Raw genomic sequence first — 22150 nt, forward strand, 5'->3', positions numbered from 1 at the left:
GCTGGAAATTTTGGTGTGGAATAATCTTATATCTGGAAAACATGACTACTATATGCAATAAAACCTGGACAAAAAAATATACGCACTTCCTAAATGTTGGTTGGTGAATTTAAAAAATCACTTTGAAATGTTACTCTCATCTCATAATTTTTTTTCTATTCCAGTGATATGGCAGGAGATTATATAACAGAATGTTATTTCTGTCTGACCAATGTCTCTGTCTTCTCTGCTAAAAACTAGTAATTCACTGAATATCCCCAATCTGCCATGAGGCCAATGATGACAGTCTGCTATTAGTGAGGCCACCAGAGACATAAAGCAAGAATAAAAAATACAAAGTCTAAAACTTTCCCATAGACGAACACCCACTGACTGCTTCAAGCCGCTGACACTAGAGACGCATATGAAACTTCACAGTTTCAGCAATCATCATTATTTTGTTGAACCAATTTTATATACATTTATTATTAGTACATAAATGACATTATCTGCCCTCCAAAATGAGCTGTTACTATGGAAATGATAAAGCATTAAAACAAGCTTTTTTATAATAACCTCTGGTATGACTTACAGCAGTCAATAGCATTGTTAAATCATCTGTATTAATCATATTTAAGATTTTTAAGGGATATGAGTGCAGAAGCTCTAAAATATTTCATTTCATGCTAAATAATAAAACACACTAGTGTCAGTAAGCCAAAGCCAATCTGAAGCCAAAGTGAATCTTCACTATAGATTGTAACCGTTCAAAAATACAGCAAGGCTTAAAACAAAACTTACTTTTTGCCACAGAGACTCGCGTGAAGCCAGGCTGGAACACGCCGCCACAAACCAGCAGTTTCCCAGCTGCCCTTGGTGCAGGTCATGAGCGCTGATCCCATCCACGAACAAATGAGGATCATCGCACAGCTCCTGATTTAGAAAGAGAGAGAGAACGAGAGAGCGTGTGAACAGGACACAGGGCGTGAGGAATAGCAGCGATTGAGTAAAGAAAACGACGAAGACTACTCACAGAAAATAAGCAGTTACAAAAGGAGAAGATAAAAATGGATGGCAGAGACCAGCAAGCATTTCTCAGTGTGAGGAGGAAGGAAATGAAAAATAAATTGTGTCTGGAGGTTCAACTTCATTGTCTCCACGGTCACCTGACCATGAAGGTTTACTGAAAGTGTATGTCGGTTCATTTATCCAATTTTCCCTACGTTCGTCACATGACTAGTTTTGACTTAGCAATTGCTATCAAAAAAGATATGGCCAAGTGCAGCTGTCAAATGATGTATATTATTGCAAAGTAGATTCGTAGAACAATTTCATGATTCTTAATTTCCTTGTGAAAGGTGTAAAGTAACTGGAACTACAGTTTGACTAGATTGTTCCAGTGTTGGAATATTAAATTATTTTGATTAACGATTAATTGGACGATTCTTTTTTCTTTTGATAGATACTGACCACTGCAGCCCGAAAACAGCCCAAAAGAAATGCAGTTTTGGAGCTGCTCTAGCCATCACAATGTGGCCCTTGTCAAACTTACTCAAATCCTTACACTTGCCTATTTTTTCGCTTGCTGCCCAATATATCACACCCACTAACAGGTGCTATGATGAAGAGATAATCAGTGTTATTCAATCACCATATACCACAAAATTTGTGTGCATTTAATTTCCATAAGAACCAATCCTTTAATTACTCCCATTAGCAGTATAACATTTTGGAAAGTGAAGGTCTTGACTGGCTGCGTCATCAGCCAGGGGAAACACTCACACCAGGGTTGGGACAGAGACTTTAAAAGAGATAGAGCTGAGAAAAGTGCAGAGTGTGAGGATACAGCTTATGTACCCTAACTACTCACCCCCAGGAGGCTCTGCAAATGAAGCTTTTATGGTCAACTCTGAAAACTGGGCATTTGCAAAAGAAATGCATTGTCCAGTCTGATTATATTACACAAGCAAGCACACTCTGGCAAAAACACACAGGCACGCACAGACCACCATCCCCCCCCCCCCCCCCCACCACACACACACACTCCAATATTTGAATCACCTCCCAGATCTCAGCAGGTGCGCCATATGTATCAGCCCCCTTGTTGTGTGTCTCATATCGACCAAAAATACAGACTGCATTTTTCACCGCACTCCTGTAGTGTTTGAAGATGAAGCATGTTGATGTCATGGGAAAGCCCACACCTTTATTTTCTGCCTCTTACCAGATGGTTTCACATGGGGTCTTCCTATTTTACACACTCACACAGTCACATTTTAAATTTAAGTTCACGCTGCATGACTCATTTTCCGTTCTGGGCGAACGTGATAGCAGCACATTGGTAGAAAAGGAAGTGATAGCTCAATCATCTCAGCTATATAAATGAGATAAATGTAAGTCGCTTTGGATAAGGGTGTCTGCAAAATGCCATAAATGTCAATGTAAATAATGGCGTCTTCTCACAGAAATGTAGTTTTGATGTTTTAAGGCATTTTAACTTGATTGAAAATACTGTAACTATTAAAAGATTTTTTATATATTTTTTTTTTATTAAACTACTACCTTAACACTGCTTTTACACTAGGCATTTTATTTCAACTGCCAGCACACGTTTGACTTGGACTTCAAAGGGAAGTGGGTGTTTTAAATAAGCAGATTTTTTTGGGAAAAATTTTTTTTCTTTGGGAAAAAAAACCCCCCAAAAGACAAAATAGCAATTTCCAGAATTTAAAAGATAACCGCCCTTTCCCAATCTCACAAATCTTACAATTGCCCACCCTGAAACTATTCATTAAACCCACTAACAACCACCAACAATCACCAAGGAGAAATGGAAAAAGAAAGGGGAAAAAATATATGGAATAAAAATAAATAAAAATGAATCATAATTAATACAAAAACAATCAAGCAAAAAGTTAAGTAAAATAAATTCAAATAAATAAAATGATCTTTTTGTAAGCAAGCACATCGTAAGGCCAGAAAAAAATTATTAAAAATGCCAAGGGCAGTGATTGAAAAAAAAAAAAACAAGGAGAAGAATTGATTCCAAGTCTTACTATATCATGATATAATACATAAGTTTTGTTTTAGTTTTAATTTTAGACAATAGCTCTGATGTGGACATCACGGCACAAGGATGTTTAACATAGATGTCGCAGTGTTGGGCCCTTCAAAAACGGTTGATTTCATTGACCAGGCTTAATAAATAAACTAAACTTGAGCAATTTCTTTTTCCTTTCTGACAATCATTTGTACTCTTCATGTCTGATGGACTTAGGCAAAATGTAATAAAAAAGCATCTGAGCACTTTACGGGTTTTACATTGAATTAATGATCAATAGTGCACTTGTGTTTCAGACACTGTTTGAGAAGAGTCGGAAAATGAATGAGAAGAGAGAGACAGTAATGCAGTGATGCTCTCTGATTCCTCATAAAAGCCAGGATATAAATGTATGCTGCATTTTTGTGGGTGTGGGTGTCATTCTCCTAACCACAATGTACAAGATGATGACTCGGTTACAGAACGATGACATCATTTCCTTGCTGGAAGAATATACAAAAGGCAGATAAAGGACAAAGCTATAGAACTGCATAGATTTAACTAAAGTTATTTTAACAGGTGGAGGTTTGGTGAAACTCATCACGTGGTTAAATTTTGAAATTTTCTATAATATTTATATTTTAAGAATGTTAATTTTATCTCTTGTCTGATTATCAGAAGAATCAAAATTATTTTTTTTATTTCTGAGTCATTTGTGTAGCATTAAAAAATAATCACTGATTCATTGGTAGCAAAATTGCTTTTTATATTATTTTTTAAAAAGAATCTATATTTTAACATGTTAAAATGTCATGATATGCTATTGCCTGTTTCATTGAGTTTGTTTCTAGTTTGCTATATCTTTCATTAATACATTTATATGTATGGAAAGCTGCTTATAAATATAGAATATAGAGTAAAGCCTTCCCAGAAGAGTAGAGGCTGTTAGAGCTGTTGTAGGCGTCCAAACTCTGGTACAGTATGCTCAACAAATCAAACATATTTGACAATTAATTGCCCACAAACCTTCGGCCAAAAGATTTATCTTTGTCGTGAGCAGTGTATCTTCCCGTGAAAAGAAAGTCTCTTTGTTTTCTGTTTATTCAGATTCAGGGCCAGTAGGAGAGTAGAACAACCAGTCAACCACTATTTTGAGAAAGGAGTCAACTATTTGTCATTTCCACATCACTATATTTTTCAGGTATGTGATCACGGCAGTTAAATGCTGATTAAACACAAATAAACTTCAATTACCAGCCTTACACAGGCTGAAATCTTTACTTTACTGGTAAACAAAAAGCAACAAATCTGCAAAACAAAGAAACATGTATATCAATGTGCTTGTCAGATCTGCTGAAATTACTGATTCTCTAACTAAGATCTAATTCAGTCTCAATGACCAGGTTTGTCTGAATAGGGGATGCAGTCTATTGCATTGCATTGAGTCTGGGTGCTTTTTCCAGATTGATGATGACCTGGAACATGACCTGGATGACCACATGAGCTCCGACCTGAGTAGCATCTGAGAACAGGCTAGGATCAGCCTCTTAAATCTGGCTGAGTAAGATTGGATAGTGACATGCAAATGATATCAGCAAATGTGCTCATGTATAAAAGATTTAATTTTCATTTAGCTTTAAAAGACAACAGAAATAATAACAGTGGTTAAAAAATAAATGAATAAATACGTAAAAATAGAATTCCTAGTAGTAACTGAATGCAGTCAAGTGCAGGATTATTGGGTTCATCAACTTTAAAATATTGTATTTCCAGGCCAAAGTACACTTCGCCTGCTTACTTGCCCACAACGACAATAATCAATGGATTAGTTCACCAGACTATGATGACCCAATCATTAACACAACCAAGATGGTCAATTCAGTCTTGTAGATTCTGTTCAATAACGCCTCCTCCGCCTCATAAACCAGACTCTCTCTCACATACAGTATGTACACAGAACTTCTTCTTGAATTCTATTCGCTGATGAACTGCTGTGCTTCAGGAGCTGTTGCAAGGCCATTTTCTGTGTGCTGAGAAAGAAAGCCAAACCAATCGATGTTCCATTTTAACCCTGCCTTCAGTGGTTCTAGCTGGCAGGACTGCAGCAAAAATGTCTTGTATCTTACTTTTCCTTTGTGTTGCTGGATAAATGACTGAAGGGGGCACTTTTTTATATACGTGCAGATGTAACTCTCCTGAGAATGACAGCAGAATGCTAACATCAGCCCCACTCCTGTCTGTCCGATTAAAGGGATAAAAACACAGGATGGTTATCTGAATCGGTGTGTAGTCTGGTGGGATTGTTAGATTTTGATATAATACATACACATTGACCATCAATTTAGCTTAGTAACTTCAGGCAGCTTAGCATCTCGTGCTACTACATTGCCTAGCTGTAAAACCATGATTTCTCCAAATGTTTGTCTTTGTTTGTTTTTTTTGTTTTTTGGTGAGGCACAGCAACAAGATTGTCATAATTGCTGCTTGTGTTGTGAGAGATTCACGAACGTCTGTAGCAATTATATTTGCCAAATAGTTGTCTTTGCTCTTAACTATAAGCAACAGACACAAGCAAGACCTACTTAATAATTAACACAAAATATTTTTAACAAAGATTGGCGCCATGCATTAAAATAAGTGGACAAAAGTTAAGGATATTGTTTTGTTTTGTTTATTTTTTGCTAATTCTCTTCTTACAAATATTTCTCTGTTTGCACAGTGCACTTTCTATTTGTTACAGTTTTTCTATGATAAAAGTAGCTCAAATTACAATGTTTTTTTGTAACAATGCTACAAACATTTATATTATATAAGTAGCCACAAGTTTGTTAAGCAAAGCAATGAAATGTAAAGCAAATAAAAAATATTAAATCCAGCTATTAATGAGGCATGAATCAAGCTTCTGCAGCTCATCAATTTAACACAAAATACTACAGAAGTTTACATGCACAATTTCTTTTGTCAACGGAAAAAAACTCTGGGGTGGTAACATTATCTTCTCGAACCGATTTACACCTTCTGTTCATTATTTTTCTACAACTTGAGTGCTCTTTTTGTTATTATGCAGAAAGTAAGCTTATGACAAGAGCTGTAGATTACAGGATAAAAAACTAGTCCCATTTTATATTCAGTAAAGTTCCTAAAAGTTTCCACAATGAAAACGACAGAAAATGACAGGCTGAGCATATGAACTGGATGCGTGGCTGGAAAGACAAAAGGACTAGGCCTTCATTGTATTTGCTTGTCATGCACTGCTACAATTAACAGAGAGAAGAAAGAGAGAGACAGAGAGAAGGGGCGGGGGAGGATTGGGGCTGGTGAGATTAGTTTGGGAGCTAAAGGCACTAAACATGATTTGTAGACACTTTAGAGGGGCAAACATTGACTCCACTTCACTAACTCACAGAGGAAATAGAAGAACTCAAATTAGCACAAAAAACAATTTACCGTAATTTCCGGACTATTAAGTGCACCCTCATATAAGCCGAATTTGACAAATATTTTTATTTTTAACATAAATAAGCCGTACCTGTCTATAAGCTGCAGGTGTCTACACTGAAACTAATGAACTTTACACAGGCTTTAACAAAAGACACTAAATGCAATATGTTGCGCTTCTATTAAGAGCAGAGGGGTATTTTGGGAAGCATGCCACTGCATTCTACCGGTATTACTGCATGTGTGTAAGACTGAGGATTATGTGTTTTTTATTTTCTGATGCTCATTTCTGTTTCTTTGACTAACCCATAACGCTGTTGCCAAGAAAAAGAAAAAAGCAGACTCAACGCGTTACAACGGCTTGTATCTAAACAGTAGCCGACCGAATAAGTCATTGTTCACTGTCTTCCTCCTTCCTTTCACAACTACAGTGGTACCTTGACCTACGAGTGCATTAATGTACGAGTTTTCCGAGGTACGAGCGGTCACTCAGTCGATTTTTTTGCTTTGTTATGCGAGCAAAAAATTGAGGTACGAGCTCGAGACGCCACTGCTAGATGGCGAAGCGAAGCCAGAAAGCGAAGATTGTAAATAAAATTAGAATAAGCAAAGAAGAAAAAGTTAAAATTTTAAAGTTTAGGGATTCGTAGTGTACAGGAGTGATAGTAAAAAACGAGTTTTTCCTCTGCCTCCGCTTATCGCCTCTAAAACTGTTTTGATGTGTGAGCAAATTGAGATACGATCTCGACCACGGAACAAATTAAACTCGTAGGTCAAGGTACCACTGAATTTCTCTCGGGAGTTTATCTTTTGTCCGGTGGAAGTTTTTTCTCCCGATGCCGTGCAGCTCAGAACACAGGTAAGGTGCGTTTTTCGTTTCCGTTTGGAAATTTCTTTGGTCTAATGTTATGTCGTTCAGTTTATTGGCTTGAAGTTTGTGAAACCGGGAAAAACCCAGGAAAAATCCATAAATTAGCCGCTTCGTTGTTTAAGCTACGGGGTTCAAAACATGGGAAAAAAGTAGAGGCTTATAGTCCGAAAAATACGGTATTATCATTGAGGAATCATGTAGGGCATTATTGCTCACTCACTATGACTTTTGTGTCTCTAGACCAACCTATAAATGCTTGTTTTTGCTCTTATGATATTGTAACTTCAGGATTTTCTGTCAGTAAATCGCATATTACTGATGCACCACCCGCTAAACTCTGGACCGCTCTTTGGTCTAATTTAAACTTTGCGTGGAAAATGTATACATCTTTATAAATGAGACCCCTGGACAGGTAACACAGAAAACACTGCGGAATGAAAAATGGAGGAATGGAAAGAAAACAGCGAAGGGGCGAGTAGAGGATGCAGGCCAAAGACCAAACAAAATGGAAACTTTCCAAAGTTTGGAATAATTTCAAACTAAAACATAAAGAAAACACCATACAGTGAGTTTAACTTTTCAAAGTAATTTGAAATTGAATTTTATACTTGTTTTAAAAAAAAAAATGTATTTATATATTTGGTTTTTGTATTATGATGTAACATGGCAATTAAATGTACTAAATGGATTTAGTTTTTACAGATAATTTTAAGAGACATGTCTACATTTCTTAATTTCTTTACTTTTTGTATATTTAGCATTAATCTTTAATGAAGAAAAAGTACTTCTTATTTGGTTATTTAACGAATTTATGAACAATTGGGTAGAATACTCGATTACTAAAAAAATTTGAAAGCTGTAGCCCTAATCTAACCCAATGGTGATCATTATGGGGTAGTATATACTGTAAGTTTTTAAGAGTCTAACAAACAATTTATAATTTAACTAAACAGAGTAATTTACTGTACTGAAATGTACGGTAGTAACTTTACAGTATATATGTATGTGGCAGCAGGCGGTGGTGAGTGTCGGTTCGTGAGTATAGCACGGAGCCTTACTAACCGAGCTGTAAGAATCAAGAATCATTGCTCTCTGTTTCACTGTCTGGCGATGACGATAAAAAGAAGAAAGACAAGAGCTAAAAAATAACAAACAAACACACTCTAACACCGAGACAACTGAACTGTACATCCTGGCACTGTTCTAATGTATCATACCACATATATGCTGCTACGTTTGCCAGCCACGCAAAAAGTAAAATATTTTTACAATTTTGTCGTACTGGTATTGTCATAAATGAAAAAAACATAAGTCGAACCATCGTAACTGGGAATACCTGTACTGTAAAAACTAACTAAAATAAAAATAGTATTATTGAAATGCTCACTAGATGTCGACTGATTGATGAGCCGGCCAATTAATCGAGCCATTTTTTGGCATTTTTTAATTATTCTGCTTACCCACTGACCTATCAATTCTCCAGAGGGAATGCTTACCCCTAGCCCATTTATACCATTTTATCTGGAGCCAACTGATTTATACACATAAGAAAACTGCATTACATCATGTACCACCTTTTTTGACTGATTCCTCCTATGTTTTTTGCACTTAGGTTCGGCTGTAGCATAATTGTGCTGCAGAGCTGTAAAAAAGCAGCCATGCTGTCAGGGTTCGTTTCAGAAGTGATAAATAATAATGGGTCTGCAGAAGCAGCAGTTTGGGGGCATTGAAGCAGAACAATTCTTTTGGGCCCTCTGTGTGTATGTGTGTGTGTTAAGGTCCAGTTATTTTCAATAAATGTGTGCAATATTTACAAATATTTTAGCTAGCTGACTAAAAAGGTAACTTGACATAACTTAACTTCTAGTTAAAATCCCCCCCCCCAAAAAAAAAAATATATATATTTTGGACATTAAAATGGTTTTCTAATTTAAATACATTTGCAAAGTTAATTAATATTATAAAGCTGTAATAAAATAGCTATCATGAGTTACCATGTTATTAGTAATTTAAAAAAAATGCCTCTTGTATTTGTTGCTAAACATATCTAACATGAATCAACATAATTTCTGAGAGGATTGTTTTAGGTTTTATAATAATATTTTGCTATATATATATATATATATATATATATATATATATATATATATATATATATATATATATATATATATATATATATATAGTTAATCTTTGCTATGTCTGAGTAAAATCTAACTTGGCATGTTAGCTGGTGAATAAATGTTTGCAGTATTGTGATCCTGCTAAATGCTCGATAGCTAAAGGTGAAAACTGGGAAAAGCTTTATTTTAGGGGTGATAAATAATGATTAGGCTGCAGAAGAGCATCCCTGTGGGGCACCCTGAGTAGTCCACGTGTGTGTTTTGTGAGAGAGATTCCAGAGCAGGCAGCGCTCCAGGACAGACGGAGTGAGATTGAAGGATGATTGACTTTGACAGTTTAGACACGATGCCTGCCCCTGGGTGTTGTAGGCAGAGGAGGACGATCTGCATTTACAGTTCTTTCGCTGTTAGCTGCAGGGTCATTAATGTACACATGCATTCTTTATAGGCTGCTAGTGTATTATTTAGACTTGTCTAAGGCTGCAACAACTAATGGATAAAATCGATAATAATTGGTAATAATCGATAATGAAATTCGTTGTCAACAAATGCCATTATTGATTAGTTGGGTTAGCCTGATGGTAAGATAACACAGGCGCTTGGGAAAATGGTGGACAGTACAGGGTCAACTGGCAGCAGGAAAAAGTGAGTCATCCAAGGCATGGGGGCATTTTATATTAAATGCAACTGAAATGCAAAGAAAATTGTATTTAGAAGTGGAGCTTGTGTGGGAGGGAAGTACTACAGTGATGCACAAGCACATGAAAAAAAACCACAATGGTGTTGAGAAACATCATCACGGTGAGCAAAAACTGTATAATTCTCATCATGTGAAAATGGCATAGTTTAATGAAGTGCTATTGTGTAAACTATTTGTTTGCTAACTTCGGGACAGTAAACACTGGATCTGTTCTTCCGTGACTCAAGAGCATCAGGTTGTGCGATCAACTTGATGAATTCAAATAAAACGGTGCGAACAAACAATTAATCTAAAAGCAACAAATAACAGCAGCAGTAAACAATCACATTTTTAGCCACCGTTGTGGTTTTCAGCAAATTATTATGCATTTGTACACCAATGCATATTTTATTCTTTTTTTTCTTAAGCCTGTTAGCTTGCAGCATTTCTCCATTCCATTCTCTTTTTATAGCATTTGTCTACAACAGAAACTTATCTAACATGATGTTCTGTGGCTTTACTATATTCAAATGCTTGTTTTTAATGTTTGTATATTAAATGTATGCATATATAATTTAATTATTATACAAAAGTAAATGTGCTATATATTCTAAATGCTTATATCTTCACGGATGAACAGAATATATGTGTATTTTTTATTTTTTTATTTTCAAAACAATGTTGTATTATATTTTATATAATACAACATTGGGGGGGGGGGGGGGGGGGGGATTTGTTCAAAGGAGAAAATCCGCCATGCACTCCTTAACAAGCAGCCACTATAAGCTTTAAAATGTCAACATTAAAGATAGTTGAACTCTAAAGATGTTAATGTCAGGGAACCACCAGCCACGCCTCCATGAATAAGGTGTTCAGACAGTTTCTCCACCGGTTCATGATCGTTTACATAGACGACATCCTCATCTTCTCCCGAGACCCGATCGAACACCATGGCGGAGGGGAGGAGGAGACAAACTTTCCTCCTGGCTCAGGCACGCTTCTGGTCCCCCTGCCTATCCCGCATTGGCTGTGTCACACCTGGGGAATGATTTCATTACGGTCCTGCCCAACTCGGACAGTTACTCCTGCTTCCTAGTGGCTGTGGACCGCTTCTCAAAGGCCTGCAACCTGGTACCCCTCCGTGGCCTGCCCACAGCCCTAGAGACTGCAGAGGGGCTGTTTCATTCCAGTCTTTCGGGACTTAGGCCTCCCTGAGGAAATCGTGTCCGACCGGGGACCCCAATTTACATCCCATGTGTGGAAGGTGTTCTTCCAGCTCCTAGGGGTCACAGTTAACCTGTCATCTGGATATCACTCTCAGACCAACGGACAGACCGACATAGGGGTGCCAACCTGGAATACCTCGTGGACTGGGAGGGGTACGGACATGAGAAACGCTCTTAGGTCGCCAGATGAGACATGTTAGACCCAGCTCTCCTGGAGGAGTTCCACGCCAACCACCCCAACCCCCAGGCGCCGAGTTGGGGCGGCGAGAGCCGCCCCTGGAGGACCAGCCACGCCTCCCCCCTGCACTCTGCACTCTTGCAGCGCCTCGCCTTCATACTAAACACCTTCACCTGTCTCCAATCTATGCTCTCCTTTATAAGGCCCCCGTTCTCACTCATTCACCGTGCGATCTACAGTTTATACTAGCAATCATCCCTGGACTTCCCATGTTTCGGATTATACCCGTTTTCCGGTTCGTGCTTCTACCTAAGCTTCTGTCTGTGTATTACGGCAAATAAAACGTACTGACGGTATTCTGGTCTCCGACTCTTAATCCGAGTGTGACAGTTAAACTGCTTTTGCTATTTTTTTGTAGAACTTTATACATAAATACCATGAATTACAGTTTTATATAGTTATGATAAGCCAAATAAGGGCGGAATAACAAAATAATAGTAAATTGCAGCCCTAGACTTGTTTCTTTGTTTTAATAAAAAAAAACTATTAAACTGAATAAAATCTGGGGTTATTTTACAATTGACTACAACTTGACAGAATGTCTGGTTTTGGTATCATGTTAATAAATATTTGTATTATATGCTATTAACTTGCTTACTAGCTAATGTGGCAAACTGAAATTCTGAAAGGATATTAATTAATATTTGTAATATTTGTAGCTAATCATAACTAAATTAACATAACAAACTAAAATAATCAGCAGCATGACAGGATTTCTGAAAGTATTTAAGTCATGATAATAAATGTTTGTAACATTTACTTCTAACACACTAGCATGCTAAAATGTATTAACATGACTAAAATCCCCTCAGAAATTCAGCAGTACAGCAGTACAGTGTACAGCAGTACTGCTGTACACTGTACTGCTAACACTAGCTAATAAGCTGGGAAGGTGGCAGCTTAGTGGTTAAAGTATTGGACTTTGGATCCAAAGGTTGTGGGCTGCTAAATTGAATAAATGAGATAAAGGTAAGTCGCTCTGGATAAGGGCATCTAAAAATGTAATGTTATAAATGTAAACGTAATGAAAATGAGTAAAAAGGTCACATATGAGTCATATATTCAAAATATATGAAAGGATTTGGAGATCATGATCCAAACTCGGTTTCCTAACCCAGGAAGCAAAAGTTTAAATTCATTTATATTTCTTCAAAAGTGCATTATACCAGGATCAGTGACTATTATACAAATTAGTGAGACAACCTTCAAGTGTGGTGACAACTATTAGTAGTTGCAAAACAGAACCGGTAACTATTAGAAAAAAAAACTAAATACAAAGACTTGTGCCTTATATGTAAAAATATATATTAATATCAAGCACAAAATATACTCCTTGTTGTAAATACAAAGGCTCTGCTGCTTAAGTGGAGTGTCAAAGACGCCTCATCCACTGACCCCATAACAAAAGATCAGAAATTTCGATTAGATAATTGATGGATTCATAGGATGATATAAACTGTGTACATGAATCAAATATCCGATGTAACAGAGCACCATTTCTCAAGCACTTTTCCAAAGCCCTCTGTCCTTGGGGAAGACACCATGGGATGAGAATAAATTAAGCACAGCTCACTAACTGTGTACACTAAATGAAAGTTTAAGCAACACAGCATGCTTCGAAATCAGCGACTCGTAGTAAAGTTGTTCGGTGAGCTGGAGAAACTTATCTAATGGAAATCCTGTACATACAGTACAGTTTAGAAATTCCCATAAGTGACTTACCCTAGGTCTCTTCCAGTGGACACGGCCGATGCGATTTCCCTGATAGAACAGCGAATCATCCAGAGAAGGGAAGACCGGGTCCTCGAACAGGGTCCCGCTTTGCAGGCACTGCTTCTTCAGCACCAAATACTGCTGCCCCTCAAAAGCCTTCACCGTGGAGAACATCCTTCAAGCTGCAGCCACAGTGGAGATGAGATGAAATGAGGAGGAAAGAGAGGCATGATTCATTGTAACAGTACAAATGAAAAATCATGACAGGAGTTCACCAGAGAAAGATGCTGGAACTAAAGGTAAAGCTCCAGAGAATACACATAATTTCTTTTTTTTTTTAGGTGTTAAGCCTCTGTTTAAACATGTATCTGTCTAGTCTGACTTCATGATTGTCTTCCAAACATACATTGTAATATTTAAGTATCATTTGTGTGGATAAATTGTGCCAAAAAATCCTCTGCAATTTGCATTTATAATTAATAGCAATCACACACTTTGGCTATTTAAGATGGATATGCTTTGACAACTTGTGGGTGTGCTTTATAAGAAAAGAATCAACCACAGTGTAAAACGTGACCTACGTAAATTAAAGCAAAGATACAGTTATCACTCTTAAGGTAATTATTCTTTTGTTTTTTTTGCGATGTTCATGTTTCATGTTGGAAATTATACATTAACATGCTAGTCCCAGTCATTAATTAATATGAAAAATATGACCACATCACCCCTGTTTTAATTAGTCTACACTGGCTCCCAATCAAATCTCGCATTGATTATAAAATACTACTACTGACGTATAAAGCACCTAACGGTCTCGCACCGCAGTATCTGAGTGAACTTCTGTACCAGTATGATCCTCCACGCCTACTAAGATCAGAAGGTGCAGGCTATCTGTTGGTTCCTCAAATAATGAAGACTACAGCAGGGGGCAGATCTTTCTCTTATAAAGCCCCACAGTTATGGAACAGCCTTCCAATCAGTGTTCGGGACTCAGACACAGTCTCAGTGTTCAAGTCGAGGTTGAAAACATATTTATTCAGTCAAGACTTTGATCAGTAGATTTTTTTTTCTTAGGTAAAGGCTCAGATCTGGAGGGAACATGGATATAGAGTGTTTGGTGAACTGGGATATTTGTATGCTGTCGTCCCCTCACATTCACACATTCACTCAGGTTTGTTGACGGTGGTGTGGTGGTGTGGCTCCCTTTTAGTTATGCTGTCATAGCGAGTCTTGCCAGAGTCCAAACTGCACAGTGACATTAACTTTCATACAATAAGGACACTTATTAATCCATATCCTTCTCTTCCTGTCACCCTCTTCTCTCTCTCTCTCTCTCTCTCTCTCTCTCTCTCTCTCTCTCTCTCTCTCTCTGTCGAGTTAAACTTGCTCCTGAGGCTCCAGTGACCATTGTTCCTGCCCCTCTCCCCTCTGTGGATCTTCCCACTTCGTCCAGGCCTGCCTCTGGATAGTGTTCTCTTCGACTGGAGGCCACACTGTGCAGCTTGAGACGGTTTCTCATCAACGCCTTGGGTGGTTCCATGAAATTCCGGAGTAAGAACGGGCGTTTTGAGGATGGATTGGTCTGTAGTTAATGTCAACAGTCTAATACACTGACTCAGGACTACAGTTTGCTTCTGATCACCATCACTGTACCCCGCAACATTGTATATCTGCTTCAAATGGACATTCGGTGCAACCCAGATGAGGATGGGTTCCCTCTTGAGTCTGGTTCCTCTCAAGGTTTCTTCCTTATGCCATCTCGGGGAGTTTTTCCTTGTCACAGTTGCTCAGAAGGGACAAACGTACTTACAAAGAACATATTTACTTTTAATCACCACATTATCTGTGTAAAGCTGCTTTGAGACAATGTTCATTGTTAAAAGCGCTATACAAATAAAAATGAATTCAATTGAATTGAATTGAATTAATTACATTATATGACACTGTTGTTCTCTTACCAACCTCTCTTTTTCTTTACTTGAGAGAAAACAATTCCGGGGTCCTAAAAAGTATGCTCTTATGGTCACTGGAGATTCCTTCCACTAATCTCCTTACAAAAAGCCTCATAATCTCAATGATTACATGTTCCAAATTCCATCCATTACACATTTTAATTTTGTTGGCATATACAGTGAGGAAAATAAGTTTTTGAACACCCTGCTATTTTGCAAGTTCTTCCACTTAGAAATCATGGAGGGGTCTGAAATTGTCATCGTAGGTGCATGTCCACTGTGAGAGACATAATAAAAAAAAAAAATCCAGAAATCACAATATATGATTTTTAAACTATTTATTTGTATGATACAGCTGCAAATAAGTATTTGAACACCTGTCTATCAGCTAGAATTCTGACCCTCAAAGACCTGTTAGTCTGCCTTTAAAATGTCCACCTACACTACATTTATTATCCTAAATTAGATGCACCTGTTTGAGGTCGTTAGCTGCATAAAGACACCTGTCCACCTCATACAATCAGTAAGAATCCAACTACTAACATGGCCAAGACCAAAGAGCTGTCCAAAGACACTAGAGACAAAATTGTACACCTCCACAAGGCTGGAAAGGGCTACGGGGAAATTGCCAAGCAGCTTGGTAAAAAAAGGTCCACTGTTGGAGCAATCATTAGAAAAGGAAAGAAGCTAAACATGACTGTCAATCTCCCTCAGACTAGGGCTCCATGCAAGATCTCACCTCATGGGGTCTCAATGATCCTAAGGAAGGTGAGAAATCAGCCCAGAACTACACGGGAGGAGCTGGTCAATGACCTGAAAAGAGCTGGGACCACTGTTTCCAAGGTTACTGTTGGTAATACACTAAGATGTCATGGTTTGAAATCATGCATGGCACGGAAGGTTCCCCTGCTTAAACCAGCACATGTCCAGGCACGTCTTTAGTTTGCCAATGACCATTTGGATGATCCAGAGGAGTCATGGGAGAAAGTCATGCGGTCAGATGAGACCAAAATAGAACTTTTGGGTCATAATTCCACTAAACGTGTTTGGAGGAAAAAGAATGATGAGTACCATCCCAAGAACACCATCCCTACTGTGAAGCACGGGGGTGGTAGCATCATGCTTTGGGGGTGTTTTTCTGCACATGGGACAAGGCGACTGCACTGTATTAAGGAGAGGATGACCGGGGCCATGTATTGCGAGATTTTGGGGAACAACCTCCTTCCCTCAGTTAAAGCATTGAAGATGGGTCAAGGCTGGGTCTTCCAACATGACAATGACCCAAAGCACACAGCCAGGATAACCAAGGAGTGGCTCTGTAAGAAGCATATCAAGGTTCTGGCATGGCCTAGCCAGTCTCCAGACCTAAACCCAATAGAGAATCTTTGGAGGGAGCTCAAACTCCGTGTTTCTCAGCGACAGGCCAGAAACCTGACTGATCTAGAGAAGATCTGTGTGGAGGAGTGGGCCAAAATCCCTCCTGCAGTGTGTGCAAACCTGGTGAAAAACTACAGGAAACATTTGACCTCTGTAATTGCAAACAAAGGCTACTGTACCAAATATTAACATTGACCTTCTCAGGTGTTCAAATACTTATTTGCAGCTGTATCATACAAATAAATAGTAAAAAAAAAAATCATATATTGTGATTTCTGGATTTTTTATTTTTTTTTTAGATTATGTCTCTCACAGTGGACATGCACCTACGATGACAATTTCAGACCCCTCCATGATTTCTAAGTGGGAGAACTTGCAAAATAGCAGGGTGTTCAAATACTTATTTTCCTCACTGTAAATGTAAAGCAGAGTTTTTTTTTTATATTTGCCTCTGCTTTAGCATGTAATTGAACTAAGGGTGAGTTAGCATGTTTCCCAAGGTGTTGCAAGCTGACAATTCACTAATGTTCGATTTTAGTTATAACACTGGTACACTCTCCTCGCCTGTAATCCACATACCTGCCATTAACCTGGTAATAAGTCCGAACATGTCTGTGCCTGCTTTCTTATGTGTGATTAAAAACTAACAAATATCAATATGATATGTAAGGAAATTCACACTAATCAGCATCATTCAGTTTGCAAAAAGCACTCACAAAACCAAAAGGGGGATTTTTTTTTCACACCCATACTTGCTTCATGCCGGGCTGGTATGGAGTAAAATCTTGGCAGAATTAATTAATCGATAAATGCAATTGTATACTGATCAGGCATAACATTATGACCACCTGCCTAATATTGTGTTGGTCCCTCTTTTGCTGTGAAAACAGTCCTGACCCTTCGAGCATTAACATCATTAACTTCTGCTGGATCGGACCACACAGGCCAGCCTTCGCTTCTCACGTGCATCAATGAGCCTTGGCCGCCCATGACCCTGTTGCCGGTTTACCACTGTTCCTTCCGTGGACCACTTTTGATAGATATTGACCACTGCAGACCAGGAACACCCCACAAGAGATGCAGTTTTGGAGATGCTCTGACCCAGTTGTCTAGCCGTCATAATTTGGCTCTTGTCAAACTCACTCAAATCCTTAAGCTTGCCCATTTTCTCTGCTTCTAAAACATCGACTTTGTGTTATTTACTTCACCGTATATATTTTTTTTGTGTTATTTACTTCACCGTTTATAATGTTATAATGCCATAATATTATGCCTGATCTGTATATTTTTATAAAAGAAAAATCCCTAATATTCACCAATATACCAATAGGGCGTATTTTATGCTATACTGCTACAAATTTGACAAGTTTGACAGTGCTTGTACTGTAGTTGCATCTCATACACAGATTTATTCCTTCACTCCATCCAATCATCAATCTGGAACCTCTGGATGGCCCCACCTCACAGATCTCTGGAGCTATCCACATGGCCCTGTATCATTTGTAGTCACCTGAGTCCATCTTATCTGTTCTCTCAACCCTGAGATCATTACCTATTAACTTTCTGTCTACACTTCTGTCTACCCTCTCCCCCTTACATCAGTTCTATGCCACCACCTAGCCCTGTCCCTTTATCTTTCTGGAACTATCCACCTGACCACACAGCTTCAGCTCTTTGCAGCCACCTCCCCCAAAGGTATCATCTCTATGTAGGATCTAACTCCAACTCTTCTGCTCTTTGTGACATACTCCATGGTCTGCATCTCAAATCGTGACATGGATGAAATGCACTACTTTGTCAGCATTACGTTTTGTACACACATAAATTAGGATTCCAACATTCTATAGATGTAAAATTATTTTCTTAGTATGCAAACAGTTTATTGCCTCCTGCATACACTGTAGGGCTGCGACTAAAGATTATTTCGATAATCGATTGATAAAATACGATTGTTTCGGATAAAAAATAAAATACATTTAAATAAGCTGTTTTGCTTATTCTAACTATATTCAGGGTATTAATGCATTAAAGTGTACTTAAAAAATGCAAAAGCCAAATATTGAGATTAACTATCTTTAATTTTGACAATTTCAAGCTTATAGTGGCTGACTGTTGAGGAGTGCATGGGGGATTTCTCCTTTGAACAAATTCACTCATGCTGGGTTGTTTCTTTCTGTAAAAAAAAAAAAAAAAAGAAAAAAAAAAAAGATTTTAGTATGTAAGGTACAAATTGATATGAGATGTAAAAAGATATAAGCATCAAGAATATAATTAATTCTGTACAATAATTAAATTATATATACATAAATTAAATATACAAACATTGAATGTATATATTAATTATATTAATTGAATCCATCACTATGTCGTGAGCGAGCTGATTGTGCATCCTGATGCTCGCGAGTCACGTCAGAACAGATCCCGTGCGACTGTTCCGAAATTACAAAAAAAACGGTTTACACGATGGCACTTCATTAAACTACACCATTTTCACATAATGAGGATTATACATTATATACATATTTGTTTACCGTGCTGATGTTTCGCCTTCATCCGTGACACCAGTGTGTTTTCTTTTCCTGCTGCCGGTTGACCCTGTACTCTCCGCCATTTTTAAGCGGTTGTGTTCTCTTACCGTCACGCTAAGCTAAACGGTGATTCGTTGACAATGAATTTCATTATCGATTATTAGCGATTTTATTGATTTGTTGTTGCAGCCCTAATAGACTGATTAAATCATTACCTTCAAAAAAGGTAAAATGTCTGGCAAAGGATTCCAGTTGCCAGGGTGATGATACGCTTATGGGATCGAGCAAGTCGGTGCTGTAATCTGGTTAGTTTTACGAGCACGCTCTGCTGTCGAGCAGAAGCAGACGCAGGCCGTGTGATGGTCACAGCACCTAAACAACCCAAGCACTGCCATGCGTGCTTGCTGATGCGTTCCCCCTTTCTGATCTTCACGCTTGGCTTCTGCGTTTCAAATGCAGGTCAGGCAGGAACATGACTTCCTCAGCCACCGCTATTCATCTGGGCTGCCAATTCACTAAAAGCAAAGACCTTACTTGCAATTATCTATACACCGAATAACTACTTCTAGTGGCGAGGACGTGTTCGGAGTGCCGTTTCAGACCACAAGCGCTCTAATGAATTCTGGTTATTTTGGGGAGCCAATTCCCCTATGCTCCATGTTTCAGTTGAGGTGTTTGAAATGCATGGGCAGTTTGTCAATCACAGCTCTTTCACTGCCATTGTGTGAGAGTGCTGGAGCTGCAGTGAATTATTCATCATCTCTACTCCCAGACCTCCACTCTGATTAATTATGACTTCAGCTCTGCATCCACTGCCTCCAGACTGATGTTTGATGGCTGCAAATCATCCCTATGACATCGCTATCATTTTGTAGACAATTTCCTTGGGTTTGGTTCCACCATTTACCATGGTGAAATCGTATTTCACCAGCTCGAATCGAGCAGTCAAAGATACTGTAGCAGGAAGAACCGGCTGTACCTGAGGGCAGCTTGTCAGGTAAGAAGAGCTATAAAGGTCGGAAAAGGAAAAATTTTGATAAAAACAGAATAGCTCTTAACAAATGAACAACGATAAATGCGTATCTGCCCCCACTTTAAATGCATTTCAGATGTGTCTCAAATTAGATAGGAATTCATGCTAAACAGTAAAGCAAGTTTACAGTTTCTACCATAAATCAGAAAGGCAGAAATGATTTTTACAAGGCAAAACATTTAGACATATTCTTTGATATTTATGCCATTTTGCAACCACTCCATCTCATTTATACAACTGAGCAGTTGAGGGTCAAGGTCCTTGTTTAAGACCCCAGCAGTGGCAGGTTAGCGGTGCTGGGATTTGATCTGGCAACCTTCTAAATACAAATCCAATATTGTATACATATTTCTTTGTAAACAATACCAACTATGTTTGTGAGACAATATCACAGATGGGTTATAGCAGGATTTAAACTTGTCTTTAAATTGGTATCGAAATGTGCAATAAAACATTTAGAGGCGTTGTGTTATAGGAAAATAACCAAAGACCGGGTGTTGTGATGTGGCTGGTAAAAGGCAGAGTTCCTATACAGTAAATACAGTAACGCTGTATTTTGTCTTTTCTTTTTAGTTTCTTTTTTACTTCCTGAAAAATTTTTTCTGTATGAGAAAACAAACTTCACTGAATACTTCAATGTAATCTATTATCTTTTAATCTGTTTATATGAAGTGTGCAGCACAAATGATTAAGTCTCTGAGTAACTGATCTGAAGGTTGGCCCTGGTATCGCCAAGCTACCACTGTTGGGCCCTTGCGCAAGGCCCTTAACCCTATGTGCTCCAAGGGCGCAGTACCAGGACCCAGCTTCCTAGCATCAATAAGATACAGTATGCAAAGAAAAAAATTTCTGTAAAAAATAAATGCTGTAATGTATATAACAGATAAAGGCTCTTCGTCTTCGAATTCCTGTGTATGCTACAACTACAGAAATGATTATGTATTAGAACGAGTGAATTAAAATAAAGCTGCGATTTAAAATTATTTCATGGACCTTCTGACCGATCAGAATATAGAATTCTAAAGTGCTGTGTTAGAAGTAGGAGCAATGCATTATCTGTGAGTATTAGGCAATGAGAGCACCACTGGGTCAATGCTGATTTCAGTGCTCTCTTGATTCGAGTAATGAAAACACTGCAGTCATGTCTCGAGAGCCAGAGTGGCATATGGTGCTGGGGTTTATCTCGTCACTACCTTGTGACAGCAAGCCTATTCCACATTTGCACTCTACATCTTTCTCGCTCTGCCTCTCTCTTCCTTCTGCCCTCAGGCTATTTGTAGGAAGCAGTGAAGCTGAAGATTTTACTCACATGCTTTAATACTGAGAGTGAGAAAGGCAAGCTGCAGGTATATAAGCAGCAGGTTGCTTCTCAACTGGGTATGTTACTGAAGACAGCTGCATACTCCAGCATGGTGATTTACTAATCCCATTTTCCCTGTTATAATACAGATAGCCGATAATGGTATCCTTGCTATGAACAAGCAACTCTTCAGGTTACTGATGTAGCCCAGATTAGACCGTGCTATAAGCATGGATAGAGATATGTTTCTTAGACACTTGCAAAAATGTAACTCCACACAATTATTCAATATGGTCGGTTGCTCCTGAGCTATTTTTGTCCCAGATTCCAAATGCCATGAAGACCTGAAATGTGACAACTTGCATCTCGAGAAAAGAAAGCTGGGATCAGATGTTTTTTATGGATCTAGATGGGACTAGTTAACGCCTTTTTATTACAAAGCAGTTTAGAAGGTAGTGCAAGATTATTTAACTAGCTAGCTAGCATCTTATGCTGGCTTCTTTATGGGTGATATTTTCTGACTTTGTTCTGGATGTATAGCTTCTATATAGGCCAATATAGGTTATGAAACTGCTGATCCAATTCTGACTAGCCAATGAAAGCAAAGAGCTGTTTACCCCATCTTGAGTTTCCTCAAAAACCATTTACAGACC

The 22150-nt window shown here is 38.3% G+C and overlaps 1 protein-coding gene across 2 annotated transcripts in view; it reads right to left on the minus strand.

Annotated features, from left to right (window-relative positions):
* Positions 1-22150, minus strand: part of capn5b (calpain 5b) — a 53419-nt gene that overhangs the window by 28690 nt on the left and 2579 nt on the right. For both annotated transcript variants that reach the window (XR_014537278.1, XM_083564879.1), the window contains exons 2-3: positions 13317-13489; positions 781-912 (exon numbers count right to left, since the gene is read on the minus strand). Coding sequence is in view for 1 of the 2 variants with exons in the window: in XM_083564879.1 (XP_083421005.1) it covers positions 781-912; positions 13317-13481 (297 nt within the window). In the remaining variant the exon portion in view is untranslated. The remainder of the gene's footprint in view (positions 1-780; positions 913-13316; positions 13490-22150) is intronic.

The sequence above is a fragment of the Silurus aristotelis genome (assembly GCF_946808225.1).
Source record: "Silurus aristotelis genome assembly, chromosome: 16".
Lineage (NCBI taxonomy): Eukaryota > Metazoa > Chordata > Actinopteri > Siluriformes > Siluridae > Silurus > Silurus aristotelis.